Consider the following 27,029-nt stretch of genomic DNA (forward strand, 5'->3'; position numbering starts at 1 on the left):
CTACAACATTCTTACCTCATCATCAGCTTGTTGCAACCTAGCAACAGCATACCGCCTTACAGTTGGATTAGTGAATTGGGAGGAAAGCAACTCAAGACCATCTTCCACATCCATTGGTTTCCACTTTCCTAGCAACTCCAAGGCTTGTTTAGCTTCTTGGGCCAAGTCCCAGTTTACACACTTTAAAAATTTAGTCAAAGCCTACAAAAGAGAACTACATTTAGCGAAGCAGTTTTGCAAGTCAAGTTTTGCAGTTCCTTACCGGTCATGTGGATGCAAACTACTACTGCAAGTTTCATGAGCAATGGTAAATATCCTTGATATCCAAATCACTCAAATACTAACTTATTATCAAATAACTGGGGCTGGACACTCTGATAAATACTGCAAAAATTGATTTGACTGTTGTAGAAATCATTCAAGATACAGTATTATGATTGGATATTATTGTACAGATTAGGTATTATACATGACCAATTTCAAGCACCTAGTGCTAGCAGGAAGTTATTTCAGCAACACATTTCCTTACATTGTTTGAAAACATATGCATCATAAATATGCTGATTCAGTCAATTTGCCCAAGAATTGTAATGGCAATAAAAATTATATTATCGAAACTACAGTCTACAACTAATAATTTGAAATTACTGCACTTAAATTATTGAATGCATTGAATTAGAGTAGTCATGAAATTACATGATTACATGAAATAACAGTGGCTTCTGAACCTTTTGCAACTAACAAGTACATTATAAAAAATTTACCTTTTCTTGGTTGGTGAGGTAATATCTAAATTTCCATACAAGATCTTGCTCTTCAGAAGACAGTAACTTAGTGGGAGGATAATTTAAAATAGTCTGGAAAAGAAAAAAAATGTGGCTTCTTAGAAACTTTGAAGTACGTAGTAGAATAAGTTCTATCAAGCTTGTTACTCAAACTTTGAATACATTTTTTTCACAGGATGTGGGTGGCTAGGCCAGTATTTGTCGCCTAATCCCCAGCTGCCCTTGAAAGGTTGGTGGTGAGCGGCCTTCTTGAACCACTACAGGCCATGTGGTGTAGGTACACCTAAAAGTACTGTATGAAACAGGTGTAAAAATGAAAATTCTTACCGTGATCCTTTAAGACATTGAAAAAATAATTTTGCAGTGAGGGTTGTTCATACAAGAGAACAGGTTACCTTTCTACTTTAGACATTCTCGGTGCTGAAATGATGATGTAAGGTTACTCCCTCTCCCACACTGCCAAGATTCCGGTTGAGACTGAGCCACATCAACACACAAAGCTGACTCAAATATACAATTTTGCCCATGCAGAACTTCAATCCCACATTGGGTTAATAACATCCTCTACAAAAACGTGGCATTGAGTTTTTAGTGATTCAAAATGGAAAAAGAGCACCACATTGCATTATCAAAATAAAGCTCAATTTAATTGTTTCAGTCCACACAACAGCATAGGTGCTTTAAGAAACCCACTTTGGGATAAGAAGAAAAAGCAAGAGTGCCTGGCCAAAGTGTAAATCCTCATGTTCCAAGGCTACAGTAGCAGGAACATCTGAACTGATCTGCACAGCAAGCATATCTATTGTCAGCAACAGAGCTATTTCAACTTCAAGTAGAAACACTGGACCATTTCCTCGAATCAAGCAGCAACATTAGCACGCTGCTGCCAGTAATGTCAAGAGCAACAACAACACAACTTTGGTGACAGACTACTTTCTAAAAAGGGTACTGATCAGTTCACAACTACATTACCCAGGACAAAGAAATTGTTTCAACATGCCAGTGAATGTTATAGTGTCAGCAACCAGCAGCAGGAAATGTTAATCATTCTTAAAGCCTGGCATTACCAAGATGCAGAGCACCATTTACTATCCTTTTGGCCATTCAAGCATTTCTCGTATAAATTTCCCATAGCTATTTAAGTTAAATAGCTAGCTCAACGGATTGTTGTACTTTTGCCATTGGCCACTCAATTGTGTTAAAAACAATATAAAAGCATCAATCCAATATACCCAAACTTCTAGGCAGTAAATTTGAACATTCCAATAAGTCACATGGCTACTTTTATACTGTTACTTTACTGCTACTGCAAAGTGATTTCTACTAAGCTTGTAATATAAATATAAAGAAAGATCCTCTATTGCAGGAGGCATCTTGAAGCAGCACGAGCTGACACCGTATGACATACAATTCTAATGCACTGTCAGAACCGCATTATAAAATGCTCAAAAGCTCATTTGGAGCAAGTGAGAAGAAAGCTATTCACATCACATTCTCAAACTCGATTTACACGCAAAGCACTTACATGGACAGAAGAATTCTGTAACAGCTAGAAGTACAAAACATGGTGCTATTTGACTAAAACAAATATTGTAGCTACCACAAACTAACATATTTAAAAAAAACATTATTACTGGTTGAGGCAATAGTAATCCAAAAGCCTGAACTAATAATCCAGAGAATGTGGCGAGTTCATATCCCACCACAGCAATGAGAATTACCATTATAGGCGGTTTTTTTTAACCTATAAAAGTGTCCATGAATCTATCAGGTTGTCAAAAAAATAACTAGTTCACTAATGCTATGGAAGGAATTAAATTTGCTGTCTTGCATGGTCTGATCTATATATGGCTCAACCACATCTTCACAGGCAACTAGGAACGGGCAATAAATAACAGCCTTCCCAGGAATGTTCAAACGCAAGAATTTAATTAAAGAAGTGATTTAGGATATGCATCCAAAAGGAAAATGGAGAATAAAATGATCTAGTTAGGGAAAAGAGAGCAATAAACTTGCATTATATAATGTATTTCACATTCTCAGGAGGGCCCAAAGCACTTCACAGCCAATGAATTCCTCTTGCAGCCAATTTATGCATAGCAAGGGACAGGAAATAAAATAGCTGCCAAGTTAATTTATGATATTGATGGAGGGATAAATGTTGACCAAGACATGAAAACTCATTGCTCTTCTTCTGAACAGACAGAGAGGGCTTCAGTTTAAATCTATTCAAAAGACAGGAGTCCTGACAATGCAGAACTCCCTCAGTGCTCCATGTTTAGCGTTAGCGTGGATTACGTACTCGAGCACTGGAGTGAAGCTTTCACCCCAAGTGTGCCCAGAGTCAAATCGGTACCTGTTGAGAGCAATTTCATTCTGAATCTCAGTATTGAGTATTTGTAGCTTAGCCACACACACAGTAAGCTTTATTATGCCATCATAATGCACCAGTCTCGAGTTGCTGCTCTGAACGCTGGGAGATCGTTGATCGATGCTCAGTCACCAGTTTGATGGTATTTGTTGTGATTTCAGTCAAAGGAATGGGCTACGTGAAGGCTGCCATCTTCCAACCCACCCCAACATCCTGACTACCCTGCTGGCACACATTCCCCTACCGTTCCACAACGCAGCAACCCTCTGCGAAGCTCAGCAAATCGAGGAAAACAAATGCCTCCCCATCCACCAGTACCTCACTAATGTCCCTCATCGCCACTTGAAGTCACATAAGCCCTTTTGGACCAGAGCTCACAACCTCAGGCAATGCGATTTCAACCTTGAAGAAGCTTGGAAAAATGAATGGCCCTCACAAGAAGTCAGGAACAAACACTTTGTGAAAGACCTGACACAGAAGATCCCTGGTTTCAACCTCCTACGAATATCATGGGCATCTCTAAATCGCATCTGTATAAACCATGGCAGATGCGGATACCTGATGCACAAATGGAAAATTAAAATCTTTCCTGTGTGCAACTGTGGTCACCCAGAACAGACCATGGAACACATAACGACTCAATGCCCGACTCAGATACGAAGGAGCTATTACAGTAATATACACTGCCACTGACATAATTTCCTGGCATGACCACCTTGATATAAAATTATAATTGTTGCTCTTTATCTAGCCACACAAAAGAAGATTGCACCAGTGTAAACTTTTCCATTTCCTGTAGCAGACACCCTTAGAATAGCAAAACTGCCCAGAATAATCTTGTGCACACTACAGCTTTTATTTATATAGCATTGTTAACATGGTAAAGCACACCAAGGCATTTCACAGGAGCATTGAACAAAATATGACACAAAGCCACATAAGGAAATGAGGGTAGGTGAACAAAAGCCGGTCAGATGTAGGTTTTTAAGGAGCGTCTTAGAGGAGGAAAGAGAGGAAGAAATCATAGAGCTTCAGGACTGGGTAGCTGAACGCACAAACATCAATGGTGGAATGATTAAAATCAGTAAAAGGCCAGGATTCGAGGAGTGCAAATATCCTGGAGGGTTGTGGGATTGAAGGAGGTTACAGAGATTGGGGAGGGGGGGCGGGGGGAGGAAGGTGAGGCCATAGAGGGATAAGAATTTTAAAATCTAAAATTGTGACCTTGCCTAACTCGGAGCCAAATGTAAGTCAGCAAGCACAAGGGTGATAGTTGAACTTGATTTGGCGCGAGTTAGGATGTTAACAGCAAATTTTTGGACAACCTCAAGTTTAGAGTACATAATGTGGGAGGATGGCCAGGAATGTGCTGGAATAGTCAAGCCTAGAGGCAACAAAGGAATGGATCAGAATTTCAGAAGCATATGAGCTGAGGGAGGTTTTAAGTCAGGCGATGTTGCAGACGTATAAATGAGCAGCCTTGGTCTTGGTGCAGATATGTACTTGGAAGCTCAGCTTGTGGTCAGTTATCTCACCATGGTTACGAACAGTCTGGTTCGGTATCAAACAAGTGCCTAGGAATGGAGTTTGTGGTGAGGACCGGTCTGCCCAATATTTAGTTGGGAAGAAAATTCTGCTCATCCAGTACTGAATGTTGGACAAGGAGTCTGACAATTTAGAGGCAATGAAAAAATTGAGAGAGATTGTTGAAAGGTAAAGCTGGGTGACATCAGTGTACATGTGGAAATTGATACCGCAGTTTCAGATGATGTCACCAAGGGACAGCAAGCGGATGAGAAATAGGAGGTGGTAACAGTGCAGGAGCATAAAGAGAAGTCATTGCAAGTGATTCTCTGTTTACAGCTAGATAGGCAAGGATAAAATTAGGAGAATATAGTCCTACTCAGTTGGGCAATGATGGAGAGACACTGGAGGAGGATGGTGTGGTCAACTGCTTCAAAGGCTACAGACAGGATAACATGAGTGAGGAGGAATAGTTTACTTTTTCAGTCACATAGGATGTCGTTTGTGACTTTGATAATGCCATTTAGGTCCAGTGGCAGAGGTGGAAACCTGTTTGGAGGGATTCAAACATGGAATTCCGGAAAAGGAGGACTTTGGGAGGTGACTGCACTTTTAAGGACTTTGGAGGGGAAAGGGAGGTTGGCAATGGGAAGGCAGTTTGCAAGGATGGAGGGGTAAACAGTTAGATTTAAGGACAAACGTATTTAAGGACAAACGTATTTAAGGACAAACGTATTTAAGGACAAACGTATTTAAGGACAAACGTATTTAAGGACAAACGTTTTTAAGGACAAACGTTTTTAAGGACAAACGTTTTTAAGGACAAACGTTTTTAAGGACAAACGTTTTTAAGGACAAACGTTTTTAAGGACAAACGTTTTTAAGGACAAACGTTTTTAAGGACAAACGTTTTTAAGGACAAACGTTTTTAAGGACAAACGTAACAGACTCTATTCTTCAATGTAGTTACTTTGGATAGTTATGACCTAATTCAAACACACATTCTAGAGACAGAACATCTGTATACTGATCACTGCCCACATTCATCAGTCTCTGCCTATGACAAGACTTAAAGTGTTCAAATCTAAATTGTTAATTTAAGTATGGTTCGGGGTTCCTTCCAGCCAACACGCACAGTATGAAATCCCAGAAGTTAAAATGATTTCAGCAAATGCTGTAATGCTGGCCATGATGCACACCAGTACTTAGGGATCATCAATCAGTGGTTCCATAATCCTTAAATCCCAGTCTTGGCTGATATTCTCATTTTAATTTCCACAAGTTTTCTCACTGACCCATTAATATTCTTTATTAGTTGAAGGAAATCATTAAGCTTCACAAACTACAAGACAACAAATACAGATTTTGAACTAATGTTACATTATCACAAGTAAGGCTTTAGGGAATGGATCTTATTCCTAGACACTCTATAAGTATTAGGCAATCATAAATTTCAGTTTTGTCAAACATCAGAAGGAAGCATTTGACCCATGGTGTCAAACATCTTGCAGCAAGGTTAAGCTTTCAGAAAATATTTAAGCTTTTGTAAACAGAAATTACATCTTCAGTAGTGGCCAAATGTATTAAAAAAAAAACAAAATATAGTTAGGAATTGGCTTCAAGGATTCGGAATTCAAGGCACCAATCTTAGTAATACGAGACAACGATCTTTCATGAATTCAGTTATCTAATATGTTCAAATATACAAAGAAGTTAACAGTATAAAAATCCTTTTGTTTACAGTTAAGAATAAACAAAAAAGGTAATTTGTTCACTTAACTAAAAATGCAAGTAAGGCACAGGTTTAAGATCAGAATTAATGTTCTACCAAATATAATAAATCAAAGTACCAAATGATATTTACAAAGCAAATGTTCAATATTTTTAGATGTCTTTTCTAGACAAAAAGTTTTCATTATTTGTACTTACATTAAGCTGGTCACGGGTAGCAGCATTTGGCTTCAGATCATGGTCAGAAGGTCCACTTCTCAAACTTCGAGCAAGTTTATGATGCTTGCTTTCTACTAAATTCTCCTGTGGTTAAAATGAATTTATTACTCAGGTTCCCGATTTAGACTGGCCAAGATGCAACAAATTGGATGTTTAAATTGAAGTACTCAAAGCCTTTAAAATATTTTGTGAACTTTATGTGTTCATCAAGTTGAGGTACATTAGTGCAGGGGAATGAACACTAGTTCAAGCTCTGTCAACTGGAAGTACTTCCAGTGCAGGGAGAGCAATTGCAGGCTAGGTGCTGTTTCAGTCATGGGCGAGTGCAGTAACCTTTTTTTCAGAAAAAGAAGAATTCCGAACTCCCAGTTATTTACTGAAAGAATAAAGCCACAAGATTCGACAATTAAAAACATAAGAATTCTTACTATACAAGAGTCAAGCAAAGCAAACACTAAATACTTAGATAACCTCTGATGCTTTAAAAATTCAACATCAACACAGTAAACATGAATTAACAGCAAATTGTGGTCAATTATAAACGATAAATTACCCATTAAATGGCAGATACAGCTTAAGACAGATCTTATGAATTGGCTCAGCAGTCTACTCAGCATGTAGGTCATCAAACTCAGTTGCATAGTCCTCCAAATCTCAGTCTCCCTCACAAAGAATTTCAGCTCTTCTCCTTCTAGGACATAGCCTGAACCCCAGCTGATAGCAGTACACAACCAACCGGAGTTCCATGGCTGCAATTTTCACCAAAAAATGGCACACGTTTTCAGAACCTCCTCAACCCTGTCTAGATGGCATAGATCCACCAATGTTACCGTCAAGTAACAGAAACAGCAACTGTGTATTTCATCTTCTTCAGCTTGTCTCTACCACACTCAAAATTTCACCAAGCTCTGAGGGCTCTGTGTCCTCATATATGATTTCCACCAGGTTCAATCTCCCCAGAAGTTTTGGTTTCCAATCTCAGTTTCACAGAAAACTGAGAGGGTCAGTTTCCTTTCTTGGTTTCCCTTTTCAATGAGGGTCTATATCAAACATACAAGCTTTGACCACAGATTACACCACAATATATAGCGAAGTTGACTTGAATACAATCAAACAATATGGAATGTCCCCAACCACAGGCAAAGCATGCTTTAGTGCACAAAGTATTAATTTCACAAAAGTCATTATAGGTCCAGCCTCTACTAGTTGGAGACAGTTATGATAGTAGCTCATGTTAATCAAATTCAATTTTTACAAAGTCAACTTGTCACCTGCTGCATTACAGTGCTAATTTCAGTGGATATACCCAACTTAAAAGGTGTTATATAACAGTAAATCGTTAACAGAACAAAATTTCCAAGGTAACTCACGGGAGCAATAATCAAAAAAAACTCTGATACTGAGCCATTTAAGGAGATTTTAGATGAGGTAAACAAAAGTTTATTCAAAGAGGTGGGTTTGAAGGAGCGACGTAGAAAGGAGGAAAGACAGGTAGAAAAGATTAGGGACAGCATCCCAAAGCTTAGGGCCTAAACAGCTAAAGGGACAGCTTCCAATGATGGAGTAAAAAAGTGGGAGTGCTTAAGCGACAAGAACTGGAGGGGCATTGAAACCTGGGTGGTTGTAGGGGGTTTCCAGAGTTAGGAAGGGATTTGAAAATAGGGGTGAGATTTTAAAAAAGAGAGACATTGACAGACCGGGAACCAATGTAGGGCAGTGAGCAGACGGGGTGATGGGTGAACAGGACTTGGGTGTGAGCAAGAACAAAGGCAGCAGAGTTCTGGAGGAGTCTAAGTTTATGGCATACAGGAGGCTAGCCAGCAGGGAGTTGGAATAGATGGATTCAGAAGGAGCAAAGGCATGGATGAGGTTTGCAGCAGCAGATGAGCTGAAGCAGAGGCAAAAATGTCACAGATGTGGAAATAAATGGTCTTGATGAGGGAGATGATTTGAAATCACATGTTCAGCTTAGGGTCAAACAGAATACCACGGTTGTAAACAGTCTGGTTCAGCCAAAGGTAATGCTGAGGGAGAGGGATGGTTTGAGGTGGAAACCAAAGATAGTGGCTTCAGTCTTTCCAATATTTGGCGGGAAGAAATTTCTGCTCATACAATACCTGACGCGGACATGCATCAAGTCAAATCAGAGGCAGCGGAGATGTTGAGAAAGGTGGTGGCAAGGTGCATACACGTGGAACCTAATATTATGTTTCTGAATGTAGAGGGAATATTCCAAAACATAACGTCTGTCACGAACCAGCACAAAAAATTTCATGTGCAATTGTGCAAATAGTTGACAGAACTATTTTTTTTAAATTTATTTTTAGAAGCAGTACACAACAGGTGCAAGCTTGTCAAACATTTCAATTTATCAAGCATCCCTATCACTGATCAACTTTCACAGAAAGTTGCATCCAGATTGAAAGCCCTTTAAACATTTCTCTAAGAAAGGAAATAATTTTTATAAGAAAAATAGTAATGTATTTACAAGTCATACGAACCATTGACATCTGAGGGTCTGGAACTTTGACAATCTCTGAGCTTGTTAGATTTGGAGATGACTCATCACCATCCTGGTTAAAATACATTTGATAAGATAAAAGTCAACTGGTCGAATTAGTACCAACAGAAATGGTCAGAAATTGAATTTCTCCAAATATTGTTTGAGCATTAGCAATGGCATCCATATAGGACACAACACACATTGACTTGAAATAGGAAGTACAGTTGTTTTCTTAGGTAAGAAATTGATAAACTGAAATCAATGCGCCAATTGAACAAGGGTTTATACATTTTAGGTACAAGGGGCAGGATTTTTCAGTCGGCATGTGGGGGCGGGCCCAACACGCCGACGCGTAAAATGACGCGTGACGTCGCCGGGTGTGCGTCCCGCGATATTTCGTTCGGCGGGCGCATAGCCAATTCTGGCGTGCATCCGTCAATATGTAAACAGCCTATTAAGGCCATTAAGAAAGTAATTGATGTCATTAGTAATGCTGCCCATGCAACCTTATCTACGAGCAGGATGAGGTTTCCTAAAGCTTTAATGAAATAAATTTTAAAAATTTCCTAAATTAAATACATGTATCAACCATTTATGTAATTTTTTGAACATCAATTCAATCTCTGAAGCAGCTCAGTGCCTCGGAGGTTGAAGCACTCTTTCGCTCGCATACGTGAAAGAGCGCTGCCCCTGACTCTCCCTTCTCCCCCTGCCCGTACAGGTAATGCTGAGTGCTACAGCTCGCGTATTACGTTGGGCGGGTCTTAATTGGCCTGCCCATGTAAAATGGAGGGTGGCCATTAGCTCAGCGAATGCCCCCACCTGCTCCCACCGAGCCCACCCGCTGCCTGAAAAACTCAGGCCCAATTTTTAGAGGTTCTAGCAATCCACATCAAGTTACTTCATGCACTCAAGATTTTTTCAGCAGCAACTACTTTTCACATCTCAAGGTTGTGAAAAAAAGAATGACAACGGGTATTTGCAAATAGCGTACACTCTGGATTTTTAGAAACATTTCACACAAAGTACACTTAAACAAAGACAATAATGTCTATACTTCCACTGAGAACCAAAAAAACAATGAACCAAGATCTATTCAAATAGCTAATGCTTAGAGGCAAAAACATTTTTGTGCAAGCATTTGGAACGAAAAGAAAATCCAGTACGTAAATTCACCACAAACTTTGGTAACCTTAATAAAACAAAAAATCAATTACCTCACAATCTTAAAACAAAAAGGTTGCTGATAATTAATTTTAGAAAAAAAATAGCATTTTCACATAATTACAAATAATTTGCAGCCAAAATGCAACAGAAAACACTAACATACCTTTTCATAATAAACAATGCCGTACTCTTTGTCTTCAGATTTAACACGTGGAAATTCAACCATGAGATACATAAAATTAGAGCTTCTTTTTTCACTCTGCAGCAAAGAGAAAGATTTGTGAAATAACAAAGGTTATTTTTTATATTGAAATGAAAATAATTAAGCTTTAATTTCAAGTCAACCAAATAAAATATGGGCATTCGGACCGAAAGAAAGGCAGAATTAATGTAATTCATTAAAGCACTGCTCTTTCAGATCCAGCTTACCTCATTTATCATCTCTATCTCTCTAAAAGTAAGCCTGTCCAACCAATCAACCTTCACCATGTGACCTTGACGATGTGCTTTGGTGAGCTTTAAATGAAAGAAAAACATACTAAAATCAGCTGTGTCACAATCTTATCATGTTTATTTTGTCTGAAATCATTAGTTAAATCTAAAATAGTTTGACATGGGAAACTAGGAGTGAGCAAACTGGGCAAATGACTTACCTGCGCTCAGCAGAAATATTCTTGACCATGGAGGGATTTAAAAACAAGCAAAATTTTGAAATTGAACCAGTATAGGTCAACAAATAGAGGGGTGGTGGGGGAATGGGGCTTGAAGCGAGTTAGGACATGGGCAGAAGAGTTTTGAATGACCTCACACTTTTGCTAGGTGGAATTTGCAAAGTCAGCCAGAAGTGCATTGGAATAGTCAGGTCTGGAGATGACAATGGCTCGGATGAGGGTTTCAGCAACAGATGAAGGGCTGGTGTGGTGGTAATGCCACTGGGCTAGTAATCCAGAGCCCCAGGTTATGCTCTGGGGACAGGGGTTCAAATCCCGCCACGGCAGCTGGTGGAATTTGAATTCGATTAATAAATTTGGAATTAAAAATAAGGAAATCATTGTCGATTGTCATAAAATCCCATCTTCACTGATGCACTTTAGGGAAGGAAATTTGCTGTCCTTGCCAGGTCTGGCTTACACGTGACTCCAGACCAACAGCAATTGGTTCACTCTGAAATGGCCTAGCAGGCCACACAGTTGTTTCAAACTGCTACAGAAAAGTCGATGAGGAATGAAACCGGACAGACCACCTAGCCTTGACCGAGGCACTGAAAATGGCAGAGCACACCTTGCCCTGTTGACCGTGCAAAGTCCTCCTAACTAACATCTGGGGGCTGAGTTGTCCCACAGACTAGTCAAGCAACAGCCTGACAAAGTCATACTCACTGAATTATAGCTTACAAACAATGTCCCAGACACTAATATCACCAGCCTTGGTACATCCTGTCCCACCAGCGACACAGTGGTATACAGTCAGGAGGGAGTTACCCTGGGAGTCCTCAACATCGACTCCGGAGCCCATGAAATTTTATGGTATGGCAATAGGTCAAACATGGAGGTGGTGGGTGGAAACCAACCCTGGTTCAATAAAGAGTGCAGGAGGGCATGCCAGGAGCAGCGCCAGGCATACCTATAATTGAGGTGTCAACCTGGTGAAGCTACAACACAGGACTACCTGTGTGCCAAACAGCATAAGCAGCAAGTGATAGAGCTAACCAATTCCACAACCAATGGATCAGATCAAAGCTCTGCAGTCTTGCCACATCAGTCATGAATGGTGGTGGTCAATTAAACAACTCACTGGAGGAGGCGGCTCCACAAATATCCCCATCCTCAAATGATGGAAAAGTCCAGTACATCAGACTGATGCATTCACAACAATCTTCAGCCAGAAGTGCCAAGTGGATGATCCATCTCGGCCTTCTCCAGAGGTCCCCAGCATCACAGGTGCCAGTCTTCAGCCAATTCGATTCACTCCATGTGATATCAAGAAACAGCTGAAGGCACTGCATAGTGCAAAGGCTATGGGACCTGACAATATTCTGGCAATAGTACTGAAGGCTTGTGTTCCAGAACTTGCCGCATCCCGAGCCAAGTGATTCCAGTACAGCTACAACACTGGCATCTGCCCGGCAATGTAGAAAATTGCCTAGGTATGTCCTGCACACAAAAAGCAAGACAAATCCAACCCCACCAATTACTGCCCCATCAGTCTACTCTCCATCATCAGTAAAGTGATGGAAGGCATCATCAACAGTGCTATCAAGCAGCATTTGCTTAGCAACAACCTGCTCACTGACACTCAGTTTGCATTCTGCCAGGGTCGCTCAGCATCTGACCTCATTACAGCCTTGGTTCAAAATGGACAAAAGGGCCGAACTTGAGGCAAGGTGAGAGTGACTGCCCATGACATCAAGGCAGCATTTGACCAAGTGTGGCATCAAGGAGCCCAAGCAAAACTGGAGTCAATGGGAATCAGGAGGAAAATTCTCCGCTGGCTGGAGTCATACCTAGCACAAAGGAAAGTGGTTGTTGGAGGTCAATCATCTCAGTTACAGGAGATCACTGCAGGAGTTCCTCAGGGTAGTGTCCTTGGCCCAACCATCTTCAGCTGCTTCATCAATGGCCTTCCTTCCATCATAATGTCAGAAGTGGGGATGTTCGCTGATGATTGCACAATGTTCAGCACCATTCATGACTCCTCAGATACTGAAGCAGCCAGTGTCCTAATGCAGCAAGCCTGGGCAATCTCCAGGCTTGGGCTGACACGTGGCAAGTAACATTTGTGCCACACAAGTGCCAGGTAATGACCATCTCTATTAAGAGGAAATCTAACCATTGCACCTTGATGTTCAATGGCATTACCATTGCTGAATCCTCCACTAGCAACATCCTGGGGGTTACCATTAACCAGAAACTGAACTGGACTAGCCATATAAATACTGAGGTAACAATAGCAAGTCAGAGGCTAGGAGTCCTGCGGTGAGTAACTCACCTCCTGACTCCCCAAAGCCTGTCCAGCATCTACAAAGCACAAGTCAGGAGTGTGATGGAATACCCTCCACTTGCCTGGATGAGTGCAGCTCCAACAACACTCAAGAAGCTTGACACCATCCAGGACAAAGCAGTCCGCTTAATTGGCACCCCTTCCACATACATTCACCCCCTTCACCACCAAAGAACAGTGGCAGCAGTGTGTACCATCTACAAGATGCACTGCAGGAATTCACCAAGACTCCTTAAGCAGCACCTTCCAAACCCACGACCACTACCATCTACAATGTCAAGGGCAACAGACGCAGGGGAACACTACCACCTGCAAGTTCACCTCCAAGCCACACACACACACACTCCTGATTTGGAACTATATCACCATTCCTTCGCTGTCGCTGTATCAAAATCCTGAAACTCCTTCCCAACAGCATCGTAGCTGTACCTGCACCACATGGGCTGCGGGTGTTCAAGGCAGCGACTCACCACCACCTTCTCAAGGGCAATTAGAAACGCAGAAACTGAAAAATAGGCGGAGGTCCTTCGGTCCTTCGAGCTTGCTCTGCCATTCAATATGATCCTCTCTCAACGCCATACTCCTGCTCTCTCCCCATACCGCTTGATGCCTTTAAGAGTCCAGAAATCTATTTCCTTCTTAAATGTATTCAGTGACTTGTACAAGATTTTGAGGTGGCTTGACAGGGTAGATGTTGAGAAGATGTTTCCACTTGTGGGGAATATCGAACTAGGGGACATAGTTACAGAGGAAGGGAACACTCATTTAAAACTGAGATTCAAGGGAATTTCTTCTCTCAGAGGCTGGTGATTGTCTGGAATTCTCTACCTCAAAGTTGTGGAGGATAGAGATGAATAGGTTTTTGAAATATTGGGGACTTGAGGGCTACGAGGAGCTGGCTGGAAATAGGAGTTGAGGCCTGGGGCGGATCAGCCATGATCTTATTGAATTTAGTCTCATACTCTATTTTTCCCCCTTTAAGTCAATCTCTTGGTCCTCCTTTGCTGAATTCTAAACTGCTCCCAATCCTCAGGCTTGCTACATTTTCTAGCAACTGTATATGACACCTCTTCGGATCTAATACTATCCTTAATTTCTTCTGTTAGCTACGGTTGGGCCACTTTTCCTGTCGTGTTTTTGTGCCAGAAAGAAATGTATAACTGTTGCAATGCATACATTCATTCGTTCCTTAAATATTAGCCATTGCCTATCCACCGTCATGCCTTTTAATGAAGTTCCCCAATCTATCTTGGCCAACTCACTCCTCATAACTTTGTAGTTTCCTTTGTTTAGATTTAGGACCCTACTTTCGGATTGGACTATTTCACTTTCCAACCTAAAGAAAAATTCTATCACTGTTCCCTAAAGGACCCAGCACAACAGGATTATTAATTAACCCCTTCTCCTTGCACAATACCAAATCTAGAGTAGCCTGTTCCCTAGTTGGTTCCTCGACACACTGGTCTAATAAAACCACCTCATACACATTCCATGAATTCATCCGCCACAGTATTATTACTAATTTGGTTTGCTCAGTCTATATGCAGATTAAGATCACCCGATTACTGTAGCACCCTTGTTACATGCATCTCTAATTTCCCGTTTAATGGCGTTCTCTACCTCCCCACTACTGTTTGGAAGCCTATATACATCTCCCATTAATGTTTTCCGTCCCTTATTGCTTCTTAGCTCCATCCAGACTGATTTTACACCTAGATTTTCTGAGGGGTTGGGCAATAAATGCTGGCCTTGTCAGTGACACCCACATCTCACAAAAGAATTTTTTTAAAAATGAGCTGGGGCAGGAGCACAGTCAAGCAATGTTATGGAAATGAAAATAGGCAGCCTTACTGGTGTGAGCATGTGGTGCAGGTATTTAACTGGCTGTGTCAGGATTTATAAATAATGGTTCAATTAATCATTTATCGCCATCAGGAGACACAGTAACATAATTAATACTACAGATTTTGTATTCAAATCTGTCGACTGCATTGTGCAGCCTGCAGACTTACATTATTATGCAAATATCCTACCTGAAAACTACTTGCCATTATTTTCTGAAAGGTTGGGAGGCAGGCCGAAAGAGGAGGAAAGCAAGTACTTTAGTATACTCTCCCTCCACTTTTGCATCATTTGAAAATTTTAATTACCATGACCAGGAAGGAGAAAAACATTGTGGTGAGAAAATAGTCTTCTGGAGATCTGACATTATGGGTGTCCTAACAGATGGAGACCCATTTGGCTATATGAAAGGATCATCTTGAGTTTACATGCTTTGTATCCTGTTTTTGGGCAAGTAACAATCGTGTCCATTAATGCCTATCCAATGCTTCACCAAAACTATTAAAGAACTCAAAATTGGCTGGGCTGCAAAATAAGAGGATGATGATCTCTGCTCAACAAGGCAACAAAAGCAGACAAATCTCCAGCATATTTCAAATGAACAGGTTACTTTCTGTTCCTAATTTTCTATTGCCAGAAGATATTTATATGTATTTACATTAAAGTATTTATGGATGGCAGGGGTGTAGGGAGAAGATAAGAACAAGAGTCAAAATGTAGCTCTCACCCCATTCTGCCCTGTTGACCAAAGCTAAAAAAAAAAATCTTCTTTCCTCAAATTTAAGATTCCTGACTGTATTATCTGCAATCACAGCACTTTGACAAGGTTAGACTTCTTAGAAAAAGGCTTAGACCATAAGACATAGGAGCAGAAATTAGGCCATTCGGCCCATCGAGTCTGCTCCACCATTCAATCATGGTTGATAAGTTTCTCAACCCTATTCTCCCGCCTTCTCCCCATAGCCTTTGATCCCCTTACCAATCAAGAACCTATCTATCTTGGTCTTAAATACACTCAATGACCTGGCCTCCACAGCCTTCTGTGGCAATGAATTCCATAGATTCACCACTCTCTGGCTAAAGAAGTTTCTCCTCATCTCTCTTCTAAAAGGTCTTCCCTTTGCTCTGAGGCTGTGCCCTCAGGTCCTAGTCTCTCCTACTAATGGAAACATCTTCCCACGTCCACTCTATCCAGGCCTTTCAGTATTCTGTAAGTTTCAATCAGATCCCCCCTCATCCTTCTAAACTCCATCGAGTATAGACCCAGAGTCCTCAAACGTTCCTCATATGTTAAGCCTTTCATTCTTGTGAACCTCCTCTGGACCCTCTCCAGGGCCAGCACATCCTTCCTGAGATACGGGGCCCAAAATTGCTCACAATATTCTAAATGTGGTCTGACCAGAGCCTTATAAAGCCTCAGCAGCACATCCCTGCTTTTATATTCTAGTCCTCTCAAGATAAATGCCAACATTGCATTTGCCTTCTTAACTAACGACTCAACCTGCAAGTTAACCTTAAGAGAATCCTGGACTAGGACTCCCAACTCCCTCTGCACTCCAGATTTCTGAATTCTCTCCCCATTTAGAAAATAGTCTATGCCTCTATTCTTCCTACCCAAGTGCATGACCTCACACTTCCCCACGTTGTATTCCATCTGCCACTTCTTTGTCCATTCTCCTAACCTGTCTAAATCCTTCTGCAGCCTCCCCACCTCCTCAATACTACCTGTCCCTCCACCTATCTTTGTACCATCTGCAAACTTAGCCAGAATGCCCTCAGTTCCTTCATCTAGATCATTAATGTATAAAGTGAAAAGTTGTGGTCCCAACACTGACCCCTGCAGAACTCCGCCATCCTGAGAAGGACCCCCTTATCCCCACTATCTGCCTCCTGCCAGACAGCCAATCTTCTATCCATGCTAGTACCTTGCCTCTAACGCTATGGGCTCTTATCTTCCTGAGTAGCCTCCTGTGCAACACCTTGTCAAAGGCCTTCTGGAAGTCCAAGTAGATAACATCCATTGGCTCTCCTTTGTCTAACCTACTCATTACCTCCTCAAAGAATTCTAACAGATTTGTCAGGCATGACCTCCCCATGATGAAACTTTGCCCTATTTTACCATGCACTTCCAAGTATTCTGAAATCTCATCCTTAATAATGGATTCGAAAATCATTTTCCAGCGGCCCAATGTCCACTTTTGCCTCTCTCTTACCCTTTATATATCTAAAAAAACTCTTACAATCTTCTTTTATATTACTGGCTAGTTTACCCTCATATTTAATCTTCTCCCTCCTTATTTCTTTTTTAGTTGTCCTCTGTTGGTCTTTGTAGGCTTCCCAATCCCTTGGCTTCCCACTGCTCTTCGCCGCATTGTATGCTTTCTCTTTAGCTTTTACGCTGTCCCTGACTTCCCTTGTCAGCCATGGTTGCCTCGTCCTCCCTTTAGTATGCTTCTTCTTCCTAGGGATGAATTTTTGCTGTGCCTCCCAAATTACTCCCAGAAACTCCTGCCATTGCTGTTCCACTGTCTTTCCTGCTAGGCTCATCTCCCAGTCAATTCTGGCCAGCTCCACCCTCATGCCTATGTAGTTACCTTTATTCAACTGTAATACCGTTACATCTGATTCCAGCTTTTTCCTCTCAAATTTCAGGGTAAATTCTATCATATTATGGTCACTTTCTCCTAAGGGCTCCTTCACCTTAAGCTCCCTTATCAAATCTGCCTCATTACACATCACTAAATCTAGAATTGCCTGTTCCCTAGTGAGCTCCACCACAAGCTGCTCCAAAAAGCCATCTCGTAGACATTCCACAAATTCCTTTTCTTGGGATCCACTACCAACCTGACTTTCCCAATCTACCTGCATCTTGAAATCCCCCATGATTACTGTAACCTTGCCTTTCTTACACGCCTTTTCTATCTCCTGGTGTATCTTGTACCCCACATCCTGACTACTGTTTGGAGGCCTGTACATAACTCCCATTATGTTTTTTTTTTACCTTTGCGGCTCCTCAACTCTACCCACACAGATTCTACATCATCTGACCCTACGTCATTTTTTGCTATCGATTTAATTTCATTTCTTACTAACAAAGCAACCCCACCCCCTCTGTCAACCTGCCTATCTTTTCGATAGGATGTATATCCTTGGATATTTAGCTCCCAGCTTACAGCAGAGGTGTGCAAATGATTGCCTTTGGGGATTGCTTAGATATATCCTCCGAACCACAATGTTATAAATGCCATTGATGGAACTTTGATTTCTGAAAGTGATCACATAAATCCGTAATAAATACAAATTTACGTTGCTCAAATAACTGACATTTATAACAGCATAATCTACAAGAGCAGATCAGTGGCTGGGAATCTTGCGACGAGTAACTCGCCTCCTGACTCCCCAAAGCCTGTCCACCATCTACAAGGCACAAGTCAGGAGTGTGATGGAATATTCTCCACTTGCCTGGATGAGTGCAGCTCCAACAACACTCAAGAAGCTCGACACCACCCAGGACAAAGCAGCCCACTTGATTGGCACTGCATCCACAAACATTCACTCCTTCCACCAGACGCACTTCCAGTAGTTTTAGTTTCACTTTAAAAGGTGCCTGCATTTCTAATGAGAGTTTTACTACTGATTCATATAAGACAAACAAGAGTAGAGAAACTGGGCTGTTGCCTAACAACAGGGGTTCAAAAAGGCAGGTCCCTCCCACAGACTTGTTAGTGTGTACTATCAACAAGGTGCACTGCAGGAACTCACCAAGGCTTCTTAGACAGCACCTTTCAAACCCACGGCCACCATCATCTACAAGGACAAGGGCGGCAGGTCGTTGGGAACACCAGCACCTAGAAGTTCCCCTCCAAGTCACTCACCATCCTGACTTGGAAACACATCGCTGTTCCTTCACTGTTGCTCGGTCAAAATCCTGGAACTTCCTTCGTGACAGCATAGTGGCTGTACCTGCACCACATGCACAGCAGCTGTTCAAGAAGGCAGCTCACCACCACCTTCTCAAGGGCAACTAGGGATGGACAATGAACACTGGTCCAGCCAATGAAGTCCACATCCCGTGAATGAATAAAAAAAACTCCCCTGGATTTTGGAGTCTTTTCTTTGCATGCGACTCGCCATCGGTCCCCTTTGCTCCACTCTCTCCTGGCAGCTACTTTCAAAATCAACTGAACTCAAAAGAGCTTCTCAATCAAACTGCTGCTTCTAGTTTCTTCTGTGTGTCTGTGGGAGGGACCTGCCTATTTGGACCCCTGTTGCTCGGCAACAGCCCAGTTTCTCTACTCTTGTTTGTTTAACTTAGCTGCAACAGTCGTAAAACTCTCATTAGAAATGCAGACACTTTTTAAAGTGAAACTAAATTTCAATTTGACCTTTTAACACACAGATATAGAAATACAAATCAAATTTAAATATTAAAGCTAAAACTCATTCCTAACACCCACATATACAACTTACTTAAACTATCTTTAATTTCTAACAATGCTCTGTCCCTTCCTGCTACAATCTGATAACTATTTCCCTTATTCTTGTCCAGCTCTCTTACTTTCTCCTTTCTCTTCAGTTTATCGCATCTTCCCTTAATCCAGTATTTAGTTTTAAACCCTCTCTACTATCCTAGTTATATGACTTGCCAGAACACTGGTCTCAGCAGGGCTGAGGTGAAGACCATCCCAAAGTTACAGCTCCCACTATCCACAGTACTAGTGTCAGTGCCCCATGATTCAAAACCCATTTCTCACACACCAATCTTTGAGCTGCACATTTAACTCTCTATTTATCCTACTCCAATTTGCTCGTGGCTCAGGTAATAATGCAGATTATGACCTTTTGAAATTTTGCTTTTTAATCTGGCACCTAGCTGCTCAAACTCTAAGCAGAGCCTCCTTCCTAGTCCTACCTATGTCATTGATACCTACATAGGCCACGAGCACTCGATCCTCCCCCTTCCACTGAAAGTTCCTTTCCAGCCCAGACCAATTTATTTTATTCATTCATGGGGTGTGGAGATCGCTGGCTAGGCCAGCATTTATTGCCCAAGACTAATTGCCCTCGAGAAGGTGGTGGTGAGCTGCCTTCTTGAGCCACTGCAGTCCGTATGCTGTAGATACACCCACCCACAGTGTTGTTAGGGAGAGAGTTCCAGGATTTTGGCTCAATGACAGTGAAGAAACGGCATTATATTTCCAAGTCAGGAAGGGGAACTTCCAGGTGGTGGTGCTCCCATGTGGTGGTGCTCCCATGTGTCTACTGCCCTTGTCCTTCGAGATGGTAATGGAAGGTTTGGAAGGTGCTGTCTAAGGAGCCTGGATAAGTTTCTGCAGTGCATCTTGTAGATGGTACATACTGCTGCCACTGTGTATCGGTGGTGAAGGGAGTGAATGTTTGTGAATGGGGTGCCAATTAAGCGGGCTGCTTTATCCTGGATGGTGTCAAGCTTCATGAGTGTTGTTGGAGCTGCACTCATCCAGGCAAGTGGAGAGTGTTCCATCACACTCCTGACTTGTAGATGGTGGACAGACTTTAGGGAGTCAGAAGGCGAGTTACTCACTACAGGATTCTTAGCCTCCGACCTGCTCTTGTAGCCACAGTATTTATATAGCTAGTCCAGTCCAGTTTCTGGTCAATGGCAGCTCCCAGGATGCTGATAGTGGGGATTCAGAGATGGTAATGCCATTGAATGTCAAGGTACGAAGGTTAGATTCTCTCTTGTTGGAGATGATCATTGCCTGGCACTTGTGTGGTGTGAATGTTACTTGCCACTTGTCAGTCCAAGCCTGGATATTATCCAGATCTTGCTGTATTTGTATCTTAAATTTTGAATTAAATTAATGCCTCCTCTCACCCCACTTAACTAACGGATTCACTAGTTTCTCACTTTCCTTTTGCTAGTGTCTATATATTAATAATAAGATAGGTACTTCAGGGTTATTTAAAAGTTTACATTTTTCTAAATTCCAGCTCTATACACAGTCCCTAACAGCAGTTGCTCACCAATCAATCAATTTATAGCCTTCATGTGAGGTCACTGTTGAATTTTTTCCTCTCAAACTCAGCACACGCTGGAAGCTGAAGCTGCGTTTCTCCGCAGGTCTGACTCTCTGCCACTCTCTCCGAGTAACTGACTTCTTGCTGAAGTCTCGTTCTTTACGGCGCCTCTCTCCTTGCTGAAGTCTCGCTCGTTATACTCCCACAATCTCTCTTCTAGAAGGACAAGGGCAGCAGATGCATGGAAACACCACCACCTGCAAGTTCTCCTCCAAGCCACACTTCCTGACCTGGGACTATATCACTGTTCATTCATTGTCCTTGGATCAAAATCCTTGACTTCCCTCCCTCACACTGTGACTGTACCTATACCAGATGGAATGCAGTGGTTCAAAAAGGTGACTCACCAACACCTTCTCAAGGGCAACAAATGATGGCCAAGCTAGTGACATTCACATTGTGAAAGATACATTTTTCTAAAAATTGAAACAAAAAAAAAACTACCATATCTCGAGATGAGACAATAGCAATTTGCTGTCAAATGTTCTTGACCAAAGGATAAAACTGCTTAAGAGGATACAATGATGTCACCTGAAACCAATAATAGTCAACATCATCTGCCATGGACAATTTTTTTGAGGAACTTTAGCTGGACATCACTAAATCAGATATTATTTTGAGCACACAATATGCATATATAGTAACAGCCATTCCAGTGTCACACATGGTTCTGTCTAACAGTTCCCATTTGTAACCTCCATGCTCAAGTCGGAAATTTGATACAAGATTAAAACTCTTGAATTAGATTGTAGAACACGAGTTACAGCTGTAGACCATCGGACTATAATTAAAATAGCCACAGAGATCTTGCATCTTAATCCATTCCCTTGAGGAGGCGTCAGCTGTGGCTCAGTTCATAGCACCCTCGCCTTTGAATCAGAGGGTTGTGGGTTCATGTTCCACTCCCGGAAACCAACTGTGATTGTACTCGAAAGAGTTGCAATCTGTGACTGTTGATAACTCGAAAGAGTTTAATCCATTCCCTTGTGATGTTGAGAGTTCATGTGAAACACATCTAGCTGCTTGCCTGCCCTTCCCAGGAATTACTTCATTATTTCCCATGCATTTCCACCTGGGATTCTACATAATATTTTGGACTTGCCATAACTATAAAAAAAAGCCATCTATCCTCCTAAACGTATATTAAATCCCCAAAACTAAGACCATCCTATTTTCTTGTTGAGTCTGCCTCTTTAACTAGGTAGCTCTTAGCTGCTCCCAACTTTCTATGCGCAAAAGAGCAATCCAAGCTTCTCTGGTCTCCCCATATAACTAAAGGTCCCTCATCCCTGTTATCATTCTGCACCCTCTCCAAAGCCTTGACATCATTCTGAAAAGTGATGCCCAGAATAGGACATAATATGCCAGCAAGTTATAAAGATTTAGCATAACTTACTTGCCTCTTTATGTTGCATTATGGAGACAGGTATTCCAAACTCAGCAATATTTTGTGTCAGTCTGAGAATTCAGGAGAAAGGAGAAGGGGCAGCCTATTTAAGCATATTTGTAGGAAACCGTTCAACTGCCAATGAAATTTCATTTGGTTGAAGACACCAATGGAAGAAATGTTCAATCATTACAACCAGAGAGATACCACAGCAGGTCACTCAAAAGATTATTTAAATTCTTGTGTTTCACTTTAAGTACCACCTTTACCTGCAGTGCTCAATTTTTGTGCTAAATGACTAACATTTTCGACCAAGCACTGCTGTAAATCCAGATTATTTTATGCAGGATTTAGCATAATGTGATGTAAAAAATGTAAAACAATGAAATTAACTATCTTTAGCAGAAAAAGAAACTCAGTTTTACATTAGGTCAATTAGATACAACACAATTTTTCTTCCACAAAAAATTTATACACTAAATTCCTTGACTGGATACCCCCAACAACAGGAGAAAGCTTCAAGAACAATTGCTTTACAGAAAAACTTTTCTTTTATTGGGCTTTCACCAACCCCTGTATAATTCTCTCAATATCATAGAATAAAAGAATGGTTACAGCACAGGTCGTCATTATGCTCGTCATGTCCGAGCAGCTCCTTGCAAAAGTAGCTCAGCTAGTTCCACTCCCTAGTAGCCCTGGAAATTTTCTCCCTTTAGGCGCTTATCCAATTCCATTTTTGAAAGCCTCAATTGTATCTACCTCCACTACACACTCAGACAGTGCTTTTCAGATCCTAACCACTTGCTGCATAAAAAAGTTTTCCCTCATGTCACCATTGCCAAAAGAACCAATCAGGCTATCAAAGGGCAGTCACACCCTTTAGGACAGGGTCTTCTGGTTTGGTCAGTGGTCAGGGACAGGAAGACTGCGAGTGAGGCAGGTATGGGGACCCAGAAGGTAGAAGTCTCAGCCCTTGCAATTGCCCAACAGGTTAGAAGCTCGCAGGCTGTATGGATGAAAGCGTTGGCCGTAGGGTGGATGAGCAAACTAACCATGGCACCATGGTACAGGAAGCCATTCAAGTGGTTGGAGGTTGGCTGGAGCTAATAGAAATGTAGTGGTAGTTGAGGACAGTATTGTCAGGGGGATAGACACAGTTCTCTGCAGCCAAAAGGTTGGAGTCCAGATGGCTGTGTTGCCTGCCTGGTGCTAGAGTTCAGGACATCATCTCTAGGCTGTAGAGAAACTTGCAATGAGAGGGGGAGAATCCAGTGGTTGTGGTCCATATGGGTACCAATGACACAGGTAGAACTAGGAAGGAGGTTCTGCTGAGTGAGTCTGAGCAGCTAGGGGCTAAATTAAAAAGCAGAACCTCAAATAGTAATAATCTCTAGATTACTACCTCAGCCACGAGCAAATTGGCAAAGGGTAAATCAGCCGAGAGAGTTAAATGCTTGGCTCAAAGGTTGGTGTGGGAAAAGTGGGTTTTGATTCTTGGGGCACTGGCATTAGTACTGGGGAAAGTGGGAGCTGTACTGTTGGGACAGTTATTACCTGAACTGTGCTCATGCCAGTGTTCTGGTGAGTCGCATAACTAGGGCAGTAGAGTTTTAAACTAAATAGTGGGGGCAAGGGATTAAGTTTGTCAACATATAATAAAGTAAGGGAAGAGATGATCAGAGCATGACAGGAATGGAGATTGTACAAACCTAAGGGTGCACCAACAGATAAGGCTAGTGGTTACAAAAAAAATTTAAAAAGCCAGAAGTAAAAGCTCTGTATTGGAATGCACATAGCATTTGTGCCAAAACGGATGAATTGACAGCACAAATTGAAGTAATTTTTAAAAATTAATTCACAGGATGTGAGCTTCGCTAGCTGGGCCATTCCTAGTTGCCCTTGAGAAGCTGGTGGTGAGCTGCCTTCTTGAACCGCTGCAGTCCATGTGGTGTAGGTACACTCACAATGCTGTTATGAAGGGAGTTCAAGGATTTTGACCCAAAAACAGTGAAGGAGCGGTGATATATTTCCAAGTCAGGAGGGTGAGTGACTTGGAGGAGGGCTTCCAGGTGGTGATGTTCACATCTATCTGCTGCCCTTGTCCTTCTATATAGTGGTGTTTGTGGGTTTGGACTGTGCTAAGGAGCCTTGGTGAATTCTTGAATGAGAGAGAGATGACCTTAGCTCTGGAGGTCAAGTTATAGAATCAGTTTGGGTAGAAGGTGAGTAATCGTAAAGGTAAGAAGTCACTTGCGGGAGTGGTTTATAGGCCCCCTAACAGTAATGGGGTATACAGGAAGAAATAATGGGGGCTTGTGAGAAAGGTACAGTGATAATCATGGGTGATTTTAATCTATATATAGATTGCACAAACCAGATTGGCAAAGGTAGCTTGACTGATTAGTTCATAGTGTCTTCTGGACAGTTTCTTAGAGCAGCACGTTTTAGCACCAAAGAGCAGGCTATGCTAGATCTGGTAACATGTAACGAGACAGGACTAATTAATAACTAGTGAAGGTGCCCATAGGTAGCAGTAATCATAATATGATTGAATTTCACATTCAGGTTGAGGGAGGGGGGAGTGAATCTAAGACTAGTGTTTTAAACTTAAATAAGGGCAATTATGAGGGCACGAAGATAGAGCTGGCTAAAGTGAACTAGCAAATTAGGTTAAGGGATAGGACAGTAGAGTTGCAGTGGCAAACAGTTAAGGAGATATATCAGAATACTCAAAATGATTCCAGTGAGAAAGAAAGACTCTAAGCGAAGGACACACCATCTGTGGCTAACTAAAGAAATTAAAGATAGTATCAAATTGAAAGAAAAAAAGTGTACAATTCCACAAAGACAAGTGGCAGGTCAGAAGATTGGACAGAATATAAAGACTCGAAGGGCAAAATAGCTTACTTCTGCTCCTACGTCTTATAAAGAACAGCAAAGAATGACTAAAATATTAAGGAGGGAGAAATCAGAGTACGAGAGAAAGTTGGTAGAAATACAAAAAACAGATAGCAAGACTTCCTACTCCTGCTCCTACTTCGTATGTTCACCTTAAATCGGGTCCTCTCATTTTCCAATGCTTACACCATCCTACTCTCTTTTGATCCCACATGATATCAAACACCTTCGTTAAATCTCCTATCAACCTTCTCTTCTCTAAAGAATTTAGAGCATTAGAATGCAATTTCTTCAATCTGTCCACATAACTGAAGTCCCTCATTCCTGAGCCATTCTCATAAATCTTATTGGCACCCTATCTAAACCCTTCATATCCTTCCTAGAGTAGTCGTTTGGTAATACGGAACTTGAGTATTGCTGAAAAAAAAAGAGACATATCTAATCTTTTTGTCTGGCACTCATCAGGACACTTCACAAGAATACCAATATAAGGGGAAAACAACAATTTATACTATATGTGAAGAGAGTAAAGATTGGTTGGAAAGTGGACTCTGAGTGGTAGAGGCATTGCCATGGAGAATGCACCAGTGATGGTTACTGCCAAGCATTTTGAAATTTAAACCAGACAGCTTGACCCTGATTGGTCAAGGCATTGTCTTGAGGAACAAGTCAGTGAATGGCTGTCACTTATTTTGGTTAGCTCAAACAGATGCAATGTGTGTACATGTTCTTTCTGTCTGCAAAGAACAGGGCCTTGTGTATTAATATCTGTAGCTTCCAGTATAAGCAAATGTGCCACAAATGCAAGCCCAACTGACAATCTTAAATTGGTTGTCAGCGTAATTCTTAGCACACTGACGATTACTTAGCAAATGTTGTCCAATCACGGAATCACATCTAATGTTAGATACTGTTTTTTGAGTTTTGCAAGCACAGGCTGGTTGGGTACAGTCTTTATTTTGCCCGTTGCAAACAGCGGAACGGACATGCTGTTTGATGTGATCCGCCAGTCTTTGGGGCGTATGGCCTACATACCTAGCATCACACTGGCACTGAAATTCATATACCACATTTGTGTAATAGACAGAATATCTTTTTGCTTAACAGCAGCATCCTGTTCGGGGCGAATATCACTCGTGCTGTTACTGCACAGTAGCAGTGTGAAACAACTAGCTTCACCTGTTGCTCAAATTCGACACCTCACTTTTTTCAGCTATACCTTCCTAAAGTGTGATGCCCAGAATTGAACACAAAACTCCATAAGAGGCTGAACCAGAATTTTATAAACATTCACCATAACTTCCTTCCTTTTATACAAATGAAACCCTTATTCTTGTTGAAGCCATCAGGGTGGGAGTGACGTTTGGAGAGAATTCTAAGGCAAAGTCTTCAAACGTGGAGATTGGAAACCCTCATGAGAAAGCCAGAGTTTCAGTGAGACTGGTTGGCTGACGGTGTGACAAGTGTCTGGGTGGGTTGTTGAGAAATCCAGAGAATCTGCTTTGGTCGCATCTGTCATTTACATTGGAGTGTGGTGCGTCT

At 41.6% G+C, this 27,029-nt stretch overlaps 1 protein-coding gene across 3 annotated transcripts in view; it reads right to left on the reverse strand.

Moving 5' to 3' along the window:
- pik3c3 (phosphatidylinositol 3-kinase, catalytic subunit type 3) overlaps positions 1 to 27,029 on the reverse strand; it is a 126,538-nt gene that overhangs the window by 80,102 nt on the left and 19,407 nt on the right. For all 3 annotated transcript variants that reach the window (XM_078550696.1, XM_078550687.1, XM_078550706.1), the window contains 6 exons: positions 10,730 to 10,816; positions 10,464 to 10,559; positions 9,132 to 9,203; positions 6,610 to 6,714; positions 765 to 857; positions 16 to 201 (listed from right to left, as the gene is read on the reverse strand). In XM_078550696.1, coding sequence (XP_078406822.1) covers positions 16 to 201; positions 765 to 857; positions 6,610 to 6,714; positions 9,132 to 9,203; positions 10,464 to 10,559; positions 10,730 to 10,816 — 639 coding nt within the window. The remainder of the gene's footprint in view (positions 1 to 15; positions 202 to 764; positions 858 to 6,609; positions 6,715 to 9,131; positions 9,204 to 10,463; positions 10,560 to 10,729; positions 10,817 to 27,029) is intronic.

Source organism: Cetorhinus maximus, chromosome 1, assembly GCF_964194155.1.
Source record: "Cetorhinus maximus chromosome 1, sCetMax3.hap1.1, whole genome shotgun sequence".
Taxonomy (NCBI): Eukaryota; Metazoa; Chordata; class Chondrichthyes; order Lamniformes; family Cetorhinidae; genus Cetorhinus; species Cetorhinus maximus.